The 12,478-nt window shown below is 33.7% G+C and overlaps 1 protein-coding gene across 1 annotated transcript; it reads left to right on the top strand.

The window, feature by feature from the left end:
- Positions 1–4,265: 4,265 nt before the first annotated feature.
- Positions 4,266–6,200, top strand: LOC109152742 (protein SHI RELATED SEQUENCE 1-like; the record flags this gene model as incomplete). Its single annotated transcript, XM_019300391.1, has 2 exons — positions 4,266–4,899; positions 5,324–6,200. Coding segments are annotated over 2 exons (1,005 nt in total), but the record flags the coding sequence as incomplete, so codon positions are not given.
- Between the last annotated feature and the right edge of the window lie 6,278 nt (positions 6,201–12,478).

The raw sequence follows: 12,478 nt of genomic DNA on the forward strand, positions 1-12,478 counted from the left end.
TCCCTTCACCGGCCAAGCCTTCATAATTAACAACAGTTCAAGAATCTTTGACTTAATTATTTAAGAAATTAAACTCTATAGTGTTTTTTTTCTTTTTTGATAAATCTGGTTTTTAGGTTTTGTTGAACTATATATTGTAATTTTTTGTGTACAAGGAGTTCATCGATCAACTCCAATTTCATACTAAATTGGTGGAGCACACCTCGATATTGTTTGTGGACGCTGGTATAGTTTGAACATAATTATTTTGAGTGCAACTGCTCATTCACTAAACTATTGTTCTGGGGACAAGTTCTATGTAGTCAATTGCCTCGATCTATTATTGATCATACTGAGTATTATTATTAAGAGTGATATTAATACTCTGTAATATTCAGTACAATAAAATATATCATATATAATTATGTTAAATATAATTGACATTGCCAATCACTAGTCTAGTGATACGAAGTTGCTCGATCTCTCGTGGAAGTGATATTGACTCTTTGTGTTTTAGTAAGTTGAGATTACTACAATTGTAACCGAGTTGTACTAAAAAATGGTAGTAGTATTTTGGTAATTAAATAGAATAATATTGAGTCTATTTATAATACTAGGCACCATATCTTTTTGTTATTGTAGAAAATTTCTTAAATAAACGTTGGGAAATGCTTGAAGATTTAAGTCCAGCATCTTATCATATAACTTTGGAATTGATTGCTACACATGTATAAGCAAATAAAGTTATGTTTTCACTAGTAGTTATATTTTTAATTTTGACGTAATGATAAACACTTAATCTTGACAATTGATAGGCGTTGGTGGCTATGCAAATATACAAAAATAAAATAATTATTATTTTAGAGCATTCACACTGCACCAACTAAAAATTAAAGTGAGATTTTTGTGCAACCCAAAGCTATATATGTAAGCAGAAAGAATAATAAATAAATAACAAAAAAGTGTGAGCGGTCACCAATTGGTGATCACTCACACACCCCTAGAAGGCACATGAAGATCACACTGCACGCAAACTCGGCTCATAAGAGCATGCAAAACACTCTTCTTCTTCTTTTTTTTTTCTCCAGTCCAAAAATCTCATCAGCATAGAAACTCTAGTACTCGCTCTCTTTTATATAAACTAAAAACTCCAAAAAAGTCTTCATCGAGATTTCTTTTACTAATTGCAACTAACTTTTAATATCGTTATAGATGCTTGATTTTGGTAATAAATAATAAATATTAAGTAATAATGGGTGAAGGCATGCTATGAAATTTATTCATATATGGTTGCATTTTCATATTCCATATGATGTTGAGTGCCTATGACTATAACATAGCAATTATTATATAATTTTATTGCTAACAACAACAACAACAACAACCAGGGACGGAGGGAGAGAGGGGGGGGGGCAGTGGGGGCGGCCGCCCCCTCTCACCCCACCCCACCCCGTATATAGTATTTATATGTATATATGTATATATAGTACATGTTTTAGTATTAGTATAAAAAAACTATAAAATATTAATAAGAAGTGAGTTAGAGTAGGTGGTAGTGCACAACTTTGGTAATAATGAAGTTAAGGGTTCTAATCTTAGCATCAACATAGTTTGTGTAATTTATAATGTGTTTTCTATTCAAATTATTTTATTAATTATGTGTCATATTTTGTTATGAATATTTTTATAAAGTTTCGATGTGTTTTATTTTTCGTCCATATCCAACAATATTTACAATTATATTTCTTAGGTAGTTTATTTATTTATTTTTAAATTATCTCTTTTGTTTTAATGTTTCGCCCTTTCTAGAAAAATTTTCTGAATCCGTCTGTACTGTTTCGCCCCCCCTCAACCGAATTTCTGGCTCCGTCCCTGACAACAACAACAACAACAACAACAACAACAACAACAACAACAATAATAATAATAATAATAATAATAATAATAATAATAATAATAATAATAATAATAATAATAATAATAATAATAATAATAATAATAATAATAATTTATCTTGTTACCCCTCAGACCTTTTTTGTGCATGTCCCATTCACCTTAGACAACTGACAGACCGTTCTTATACTCGTAGGTAGCTAAGGATATATTAATTGATGATGAATAACGTATAAGGTTTTGATTGCCTAATGCATTATACTTTATTGTATGCACATGTATATAGATATAATAATTAATTGATGATCCCCCCCCCCCCCCCACTACCCCTGTCTGTCTTCCCATGGTCGTTACATCACTCCTGTTGCTATCGGAGGGGTTGACCTATATCTGCCATCTATTGTGTGTGTATATAACTATATATACACATATATTATACATTCATATATGAATAAATTTATGGTCTTGACTAGTACTGCTGTCTATTGCATTCGAAATTGTAATGTATATATTGATATATGATTTTATCGGGTACAACTAGAAATCGTTACTAGTATAATACTATAATCTGGTACAATGTATATGTACATAGTATCGAGTGCAAAAGACTATTCTTGTATGTGTATATCATGTTAAGTATAGTTTTACATAAATGTTCTGTTTGGTAACATAGTTAGCTTATTAGTTAATTTTGATTTATTTGATCATTATTAGCTGTTTAACTATTTGATTTGGTTAAACAATCAATGTGAGTGTTTGATTAATTAACTTTTTGTAACAACTTATTGTTTTAAAATGGTAAAATTCAAAAGGATGTTTAAAATAGTTTTTCCGATCAGCTTTTTGATAAAGTCATTTTGCATGTAATCAGCTATCAGCTAATTTAGCAAACATTTTTTTTTTACAATAAGCTAATGATATCAACTATTAAAATCCACTAACCCAAATCAGCTAATTTTTTTTGGGTATACCCAGGATTTCCACCGTCGGACACAGTGACTAATCACCTCGTTGGATTGTAGGCACCTCTTTTAGGTGGGACAGCTAGCCTGGAGATTTAAGGCTGCTCAATTCCCAAAGCCAAGGATCGAACCTTTAACAGAAATCAGCTAATAACTATTATTTACCAAACACTCCCAAAGTATTCCTCTCAGTAAACTCGAACTCTATTATCCCAAATTAATTATACTATGTGATAGTAATCTACCTTGTGGTCCAATGGCACCAAATTATAACTCCCTTAAGTGGGAAATTGTGGGATCGCCTCTCAGGCTTTTTTTGCTTCAATTGATTGAGATAGTACGTAGTTATGCAGCGGAGGCGCTATTAGCTCTTTGTGCTTGAATTGATTGTGAACTAAAAGTTAAATATAATTGGGGATAAAATAATAAGTGGATTTCGCTAGATTACAAGATCTCCAAGGAATCCCATCAATTAGTGTTTCCTAATTTGATATATGCATCACATATTGGCTTCATTAAACAAGAAAGGGAAGGGAAAATAGAGATGAGGAGAATAATAATGTTTGGGGAGTTTGCCATTAATTATAGGAGCGTGTTTTACGGTGCAAGGACGGATACGCAAAAGCAGATTAAGTGCAAGCCACGTGGACAGTTCTGAGCCGTCCGTTCCATCATGCAAGGGCCAAGATTCACCCATCCTTTTAAATTTTTATTTTTTTTTGGTTGCAGCAGACTGCCACAGAAACTGCACCACCGTAGAAGAATGGCAACATCCCACTGTCTGCTCAAAAAACCACAGTCCTCTGTTTGCAGCCCAAAACTATTGCATATATAGAGAGAGAAAACCCCCCAAAACATTACTCCTAAATCCTACCCCCCATAGGTTTAGATACAGAGATACATAGATATAGAGAGAGAAAGGGAGAGAGAGAGAGATAGTGTCCTAATTGAGCTTCTTTGCCAGTGATCATGGCGGCGTTTGCAGGGCAGTGAATTCAATGCCCTCATAAACTTCAATATACCCTAAAATTTCCTCACCCTTTTCCCATCATTTCTCGCTCAAGAATCAACTGAGTTACCCGTAAAATTTCTTGAAGCCGTTCTTGAACCCACCCAGATTTTTATTTTTTTTGGGTGTCAGAATCTTGATGGTTTTAGACTTTTAGTGGTGAGTACTGAGGAACAGCTGGCTGCTAGGATTCAAAGTTTTCTTTTGTCAAACCCTATATGTTGAGATTAGCTTTTTGGGGGTGAAAATAATCAAAATATGATGGGTAATGGTAGGAGTAGAGTATTAGGGTAGGTTATGGATATGGTGACAAAATTGAGGGTAGAGAGAATAGGTGATTGTAGGAGTAGAAAATGTCCGGTTTTTTCAGCTTAGGTGGCGGAGGCTGCGGCGGAGGAGGCGGCGGAGGGGGAGGGGGAGGGGGGTCTGGGAAAGATCAAGATCATCACCACCCAGAATTGGGAGGTGGCAATAGTAATAGTAATTTGTTTTTGTTCAAGAATGAGGAGATCTACAACAAGGGTTTTGAGCTATGGCAGCAGTACTATCATATGCATCATCATCATCAACAGCGTGGGGTGCAGCAGCACCAGCTGGTGGATTTCTCCGTAGGAGTGGGGCCCAGCAGAAACGCCGGGCACGGCGGAGGAGGAGGCGGAGGGAGCAGTAGCAGTAGCGGTGGGAATTTGGTGGGGAGTGATGACCAGAATCCGGGGCCGAGTTTTAGGGTTCTGAGGCAGGGAGGAGGAGGAGGTGGTGGTGGGGGGAGTAGTAGCGGCGGAGTGAATTGCCAGGACTGTGGGAACCAGGCCAAGAAAGACTGCACTCATCTCCGGTGCCGGACTTGCTGTAAGAGCAGAGGGTTTCAGTGCCAGACGCACGTGAAGAGCACCTGGGTCTCCGCCGCCAAACGCCGTGAACGGCAGCAGCAGCAGCAGCTCTTCTCCCTCCAGCAACACCAAACTCAGCCGCTTAGCTTCCGTGCCGAAAACCCCAAACGCCAACGTGACAGCTCTTCCCCCCTCGCCTGCACTCGCATCACCACCACTTCTTCTGGTAATAATTTTCTTCAATTCTTTGTATCTTTTTACAAGAAAATCTGCAATCACTACTCGAGAGTATATGATCTGATGGGCAAAGGTCCCTAAAGAACCAAGCCTAACACTCAGAAAGATTGTTGGGCAGAGACCGGTTTGACACAAAATTGTGATGACTAATTCTGAAAATAAAATTGTGTCTTCGTTACTAATTATAACTTAGGTAACAAAGAATCACAAGAAATTAAGTCAGTTAGTCTGTTCAAACCAAAAAAGTTAATAGATGGCTTTTATGAAAAATTGAACTTAAAATCTTGTAGTTATTGTTATCCAGTTATTTTCTAGGATTCAAAGAAATGGTTTAGAAAACATGTTACAATTTTTTGTTTTGAATTATTCTTCTTCCATAATTATGAAATGTTTGGACGTGCAATCTTGACTAGGGTTAGAAGTGGGCGGCCACTTCCCGGCGGAGGTGAATTCTCCGGCGGTTTTTCGGTGCGTGAAGGTGAGCGCCATGGACGACGAAGTGGACCAGTACGCATACCAGACAGCGGTCAGCATCGGCGGCCATGTTTTCAAGGGAATTCTCTACGATCAGGGCGCGGAAACCCGGTACCCTTCCGCCGGCGGCGGCCATGAGGGCTCCTCAGGCAGCGGCGCAGCCCAGCAACCGCTAAATCTCATTTCCGGCGCCGCCACTAGCCACCAGCAAGCGGCGGCAGTTGCCACCATGATTGACCCTTCACTGTACCCAACTCCGCTCAGTGCATTCATGGCTGGTACGCAATTCTTTCCACCACCACGACCTTAAACACTGCAAAAGATGAGAGTTTTGTTGTGTCTGTAGAGAAAGAAAGAAAGAAGGCCAAATGGCTTCTGAGAATGACAAAAAGAGCTTAATTAGCTTAAACCTCCCAATTAATTGTTAATCACCTTTACTAATCACCTTATCCATTGACATCCTTTGAGCAAAACAATGACAAGGACGAGGAAACAATGTTTGTTTGTCAACACTTTAGTTGTTTCTGTTGGGAGGTTCAAGTATGATTTTGCTATGGTCATATTATTATTAGCTTAATTACTTGATTAATTGGTAATAATAATGTATGATGATTCATCTTATGGATAACATAACTCCATATTTATTGTACTTTTATGGGACATCTTCAATCCTGTCTTCTCGGAATTCAAATCAATTCTGGTTTACCTTATCGTGGTTTCTGTTGACTAGAATCATAAGGCGGGCTTTACATAGAATCTCCACACCTTCAGATAGTATTGAGGGTTTTCCGGAAATCAAAGAATTTAAATGAACTGTTAAAATATACTTGACAATTTGACATTCATCATCTATCTGTCTCATGAAATAATACTGTGGATTAAAACATAGAATATTAACTTATATTGTCTCATCATCAACTATAATACTTTAATTTAACTTTGATTGGATTAATATTACTGTTTTTTTTTTTTTCCTCTGAGGATTCCTGCATTATAGTGAAATGCATACATGTATACAAGTTGTGTTTGCAGAGCCCCGGACCTTATGTTGTATCTCTCGTTTTGGTAGAACATGAGAGAGGATATATATAGACTAATGTTCAAGTGCATCCACCTGTTCCCGTGAAACCCTTCATAAATGCACAAAAGCTAGTACACGAATGCATACAGTATAGCTTGTGTGCATTCATGCGGGGCGAATTGCATACAATCTAGTCTGTATACATTCGTGTAGTCACTTTTGTGCATTTATGAAGGGTATCATGGGACTCACGGAAAAAACTAGTCTCATTTGATTATTACTTTATATATATGCATGCCATGTATATGTTGTATGTATATATAGGTATTTGAGAGTGTTTTATGGTTCCTTGTTCATGCTTTGCTTTCTAGGTTTTACATCTTAATACTCTTAAGTGTGATTTCCAGTTGGTTTTATGGTCGGTTTTAAATATAGGATGCCAGCTGCCCATTGCACCTTATCTGTTGTTTGTCGGATGAAAACTCAATTGATGTTTCTCATGTGTTAATTGGTTGGAAATCAAGGTTATAATAATGTTATTTAGTGGTATGTTTTTTATTTATAACATCATTTTACGTGAAACATGTAATGTTGTACAAAGAGTCAATATCGTTTTTATTGGAGCTCTTTTTATTTGAGAGAATCACTTCATGTCACTTGATCACAAGATCATTGACGTCGTATGTATTTAATTATTGTTAATAATTTGAATTTTGGAAGAAATGAAGAAAAAGAATTGAAGTTCACATTTGCGGTCCAGGTCTGCATGTGTTCCATGCAAATGGCAGATGTCAATTAAGCATTGCTGTCCTAAAAATTGTACAATCTAAGCCATGAAATCTCCTCTCCCCAGCCCCCACTCTATCTAAAACCCTAAATAAAGTATCCCATGCCTCTACACTTTGGGACACAGGGAGAGAGAGAGAGCACTTTCTCCCCTACATGCAGGCATGTTATGGTCTAGTTTTTGTTTTTTTTTTTTTTTTTTTGTTTTTTTTTGTTTTTTTAAATGAATTTTTGTCAATCAAATTCTACTAATTATGTTGTTTTACATCTTGCTTTTGTGAAATGATATTCTATCTTCCTTTTATACTTTTCATAAAGTAATCGTACAACATCACTAACAGATCAGAAGACGTGATATCTTTAAATAATATAATTATTTTTTATGTGTTTACATATACAAATTATCGATAGAGGTTCATTTCTTTATGGGAGCTAGGACCCGACCTTCTAATACTCATATATATACACACACATGAAAATTCTTCGATGTTTGATTTATTACTCCAGCATCTCCTTTTTAAGGTGTTATTTGACATCTTAGCTTATTTTAAGATATTCTATTATTTTCTTATGTCTTTAATAAAGTAATTGTACAACAAAACTAACAAGAGATGATATCAAGTAATGTAAACTCTTTCATATGTGTACATATTAAACTTATTATCAAAAGGTTGATTTAGTTAAAAGAATTAAGACTACTCATAATAAGACAAATAAAGTTTGAATCTTTATTTGAAGGCCCCTACTAATAAAACCCCTAAAATTATCTCAATGATTAGCCTTCTTAACCCTATATGTACTAACAAAAAAGTTGATCTCTCTTATTCCGATGTCTCCTCCCTAAACCAGAAATATGAGGGTTATGTTAGTCGTATCAATTAAGTACTTAAAAAAAAAAAAAAGCAATGGTTTCTTCCAAATTTATCCCCTAATTAATTCCCTTCTTTTAACATGGAAGCATTGGATAGAAGACAAGTTTGATTCTCAATCGGCCTCTTCGATTTGAGATGATCAGCAATGAAAAACCTAAATTAATTTATCTGTTTGTGATTATTTTCCAGTCAGACTGTATTGCATCTTCGAATAGTGCCAGTTGTGAGACTTTTCGTAAACCAAAGCATTGATAAAAGACACAAAAATCTTTCCCTAAATCCACTTCACATTGGTGTATGTGTTTAGTTGGTTTATCTATGATAGTGAGATGGATGAATTTGGGGGATTTAAATTTTGGAATAAATTAAAAATATGCATGTGATGATGGTAGGTTATCAAAAGAGATATAAATCTAAAGAGTAGATGTGGCTAAGGTACATACTGCTACTGTACTATAGGAAATGGCATGTTGAAAGCTGCTATGTATGTAGATAATAGGCTTCTTGATTTGGTACATTATGGAGAAACAGAAGAAAAGCAATGGGTTTTCCTTAGATTTGAAAATTTCTTCTCCCCCATAACCTTGAGTACTATATATATTTTAGTGATAGAATAAAATCTTCACTCATTGTCCAATAGTGTGCACTAGATAAATTCAGAGGCTCGACTGAGAGGGTAGTATTGACAGAAATCAATAGGAAGACGTACTCTATGCAACAGGCTCGACTGAGAGGGAATTGACAGGAATAACTAGTAAGACTCTATGCAACGAGCTCGACTGAAAGGGTATTGGCAAGAATCGGACTTGTGATCTTTTGCTACAATAATTATGTTTCATCTACTTGACACCCTTTTATCTGAGTGACAAAAAAAATCTGTAACGACTATCTAAGGGTGTGCACTGAATAAACCATTTTGGGGTTTTATATATATATATTGAATATAATTTAATTAACCTATTAGGACAGACCAGTCTACCAAAGGATACACATACTTTAGTCTGCTCTTATGATCTTTTAAAGATAGGCCCTTTTTTGTCCTATGTTTTTACGTTTACTCACAAGGTTTTTAACTGTGCTGTTGCCTGCTGCAATGAGTCAATGACAACCAGTTCAGCTGCAGACTAGCTAGGTTGCTGACTTTTTTTTTTTTTTTTTTTTTTTTTTTTAATGTGATTTACCTAATTTCCGATGCATAAAATGTTGCCACAATGTGAGTTGCGAACTACAGACAAAAAAGATTCTGGGATATAGTCCTAGGTAGAATGAGATTATGATGACCACTTACACAAAGGTTCACAGACCATACTTCATTTATATTTATATCAATAATATCATAACAATAGCAATATAATACATTATATATTCATTGTTAAACAATTAATTTAAAAAAAAAAAAAAAAAAAAAAAAAAAAAAAAAAAAGAGCTTACATGCTGTTTACCTGTAGATTCCAAAGGATAGCCCATGCCAGCTTTATGGCTTTTCCTTTCTTTCCGGATTTTCCTAATTAAAGGAATACTTTAGGCCCTTTTCATCAGCACATGAATTAAAAAAAAAAAAAAAAAAAAAAAAAAAAAAAAAAAACTAATTGTATTTAATATATTTTTTTCGATGATGGGAGAAACTTAGAATTATCATGCAAAGGTATGTATTCGGTAAACAACTCTACGTCTCTACCACACATGAAAGTTAATAACATAAAAACTACATAGGAGATGTAAACTGCATTAAGAAGATTATGTGCAACGAGCTTTGTCAAAAAATGTGTTGACAATAATTAAATTTATAACTTTTAGTTTATTAAGTACAAGAGTCATGAACAGATACTACATTTTAATAGAACCAGTAACATTCAAAAAAAAAAAGGTACAAGAGTCATGCTCCACGCATCTACCTACTTATTCAGTTTTGTTTTTTTGTTTTTTTGTTTTTTTTTTGGGTTATAAACGACACATTTATCAATTTCTTTGTAATTGAAAGATTTCATTTTCTTATTTTATAAAACTTGAATTTTAGTCAATTTATTTTCTGAGTATTTTATAAGTAAAAAGTTGTAAATCTGGGATTCTATATCATAAAAAGAAGAAAAATTATGATATGACTTCCTGGTATTTTGGATTCAGCCTGAGAAAGGGGAACTGGTCCGGTCAAGAGTCAAGACCGGCCTACCTATTTCAAATAATACTGAATCCCTATCATACTTTAATAACCTAGCTAGCCTTTGTTGTTCAATACTTATTAGGTAGAGTCGGGTCTAAAATACACAATTTATATATTAAATAATATTTATAATTTATATATTTAATGTTCACAATTTACATATTAGATATTCATAATTTATCTTTTATAGAATTGTAAACATTCAATATATATGTAAATTGTGTATTTTAAACTCAAATTCACAGAATAATTTGCCTTTGTTGTTGGTTTTACTTTTTAATATATATCTTTTAAAATACTTTTGAATATGGATAATTTTTTGACCAAATATTAAAACAATCATGTTAGGTTTTTCATGGGAAGTCCATAATAATAATTTTATAACTTCATGTGGCTTTTGATTCAAAGAATAAAAAGATATAGAATAAAATAGAATTTTGACTGGAATATAATAGGAATACTAGTATATTGTTTGGTTTATAAAATGAATAAATATAGAATTTTATGAGGAATTATATTCTTGTACTTGGTTCAATCATTTAAATCATTAAATATATATAAAAGGGATATCATTTAAATAATCAAAACGTCCCTATTCAAAATAAATATAAAAAAAAAAACATACAAATGTTAAATGTATATATACAAGTAATAAACAAAAAAAAAAAGTGATAAAGAAACAATATATTGTACACGAAGTGGGTTTTCGTCCGTGTATAGTATATGTGTATATAATGTGAAACTATAAAATAAAAATAAAAAAGCATGACTTACTGATGGTGGAAGTCGATAAAATAAACGTAGGAGTTTAAAGGAAACTTGAGAATATATGTATTTATAAGGTTTTATAGTGATATTTTTGGATTAATAATAAAATTTAAAAAAAAAAAAAAAAAAAAAAAAAAAACAAATCCTAATGGACTGAAGTCTGGGAATAGTCAATACCAAATTACCAATGGAGGCCTTGAAAATTGCTTCCCATAGCAAAAGAAATAACCCATTATGCAGAATTATATTTCTTGCTGAAAAAACCTAACCAAATTACCAAATAGCGAAATAAATCTATTATATGGAATGACATTATAGGTCAGAGTGGATCTTTTTAGAAAAATTAATGAGTTACAAGCAACATTTTTTTATTTATTGAAAATGTGACATTGTTAGTCTTCCAACTAAAAATTGAAAATACAATAATTCCATTTCAACAGTTTGTTAATTTATTTATTGAAAATGTGACGACATTGTTACTCTTCCAACTAAAAATAGAAAAATGTAATAATTTCATAACATTTTTTGGTGATGAGGAAAACATGTATTATTATAATCCAATTGTCTATACTAGGTAAATCATGTTTTAGTATAACATAACAAGAATCAAACTCATTACTTTCTCGCACGAGAATTATATTCTACCCATCCAACCATCTTCTTTTGTTGGATAATGTTGTAGAGTTCAATAACGTCATTGATTAAACTGTCTTTGAATGAAATTGGATTAAATTTTGTCTGAATTATTCTAATTTTTTAAAGATGAGGATATTATTATAATATTTTTAAAATTTGGGACACGATGGTGATATTATGCCTCATCTTTGATTACATGCCTTATTAGTTATTCACATCTTTGTAATTTTCTCTAACTTTCAAAATGTCATATTACTGAATTAATATTACATTTTCCCTTATAGGTAACAAACACTTAACCATGAAAAAGCTTGGGTGATGATGTTAACCAGCGTCTAACCCTCCATGTCAGCATACCCTGAGGCATCTAACAAGAGGAGAGTCATCATACCATTCTGGAGTTATTCTTACACCGAAATACTTCCAACAGCTCGTCTGGCCCAAAACTAGCAAAGAAATCATCTGATATCAAGTATCAAGAACTTATCACTATGTCAAAATTTATAGCGGGTAGTGAAGAAGAAACAACTTTATTATTATTTTTTTTTTGAATGCTACTTACTCTATTACATTGTAGTATCTGTTCAAACATACTTTCTCAACCTAATGAAGCACAAAGAGTCCACAACACTTCCAGTGAGGCTCGATCTAATGACCTCCCACATGGAAGAGGTCACTTTAATTTATTTCCTTATATACCGTCACATTTTCGAGAGGTAAAGGTGTTGGACTTGGCCCTTGGCCTTCACCCAACAATCATCGTCTCGGCCACAGTTTTTAGAGGCAAAATACTGAATTTAACCCTTCAAACATCTGTCCAAAAATCCTCTAGTCACCCGAACATGACCTT

This window comes from Ipomoea nil, unplaced genomic scaffold (genome assembly GCF_001879475.1).
Source record: "Ipomoea nil cultivar Tokyo-kokei standard unplaced genomic scaffold, Asagao_1.1 scaffold2480, whole genome shotgun sequence".
Classification (NCBI taxonomy): domain Eukaryota; kingdom Viridiplantae; phylum Streptophyta; class Magnoliopsida; order Solanales; family Convolvulaceae; genus Ipomoea; species Ipomoea nil.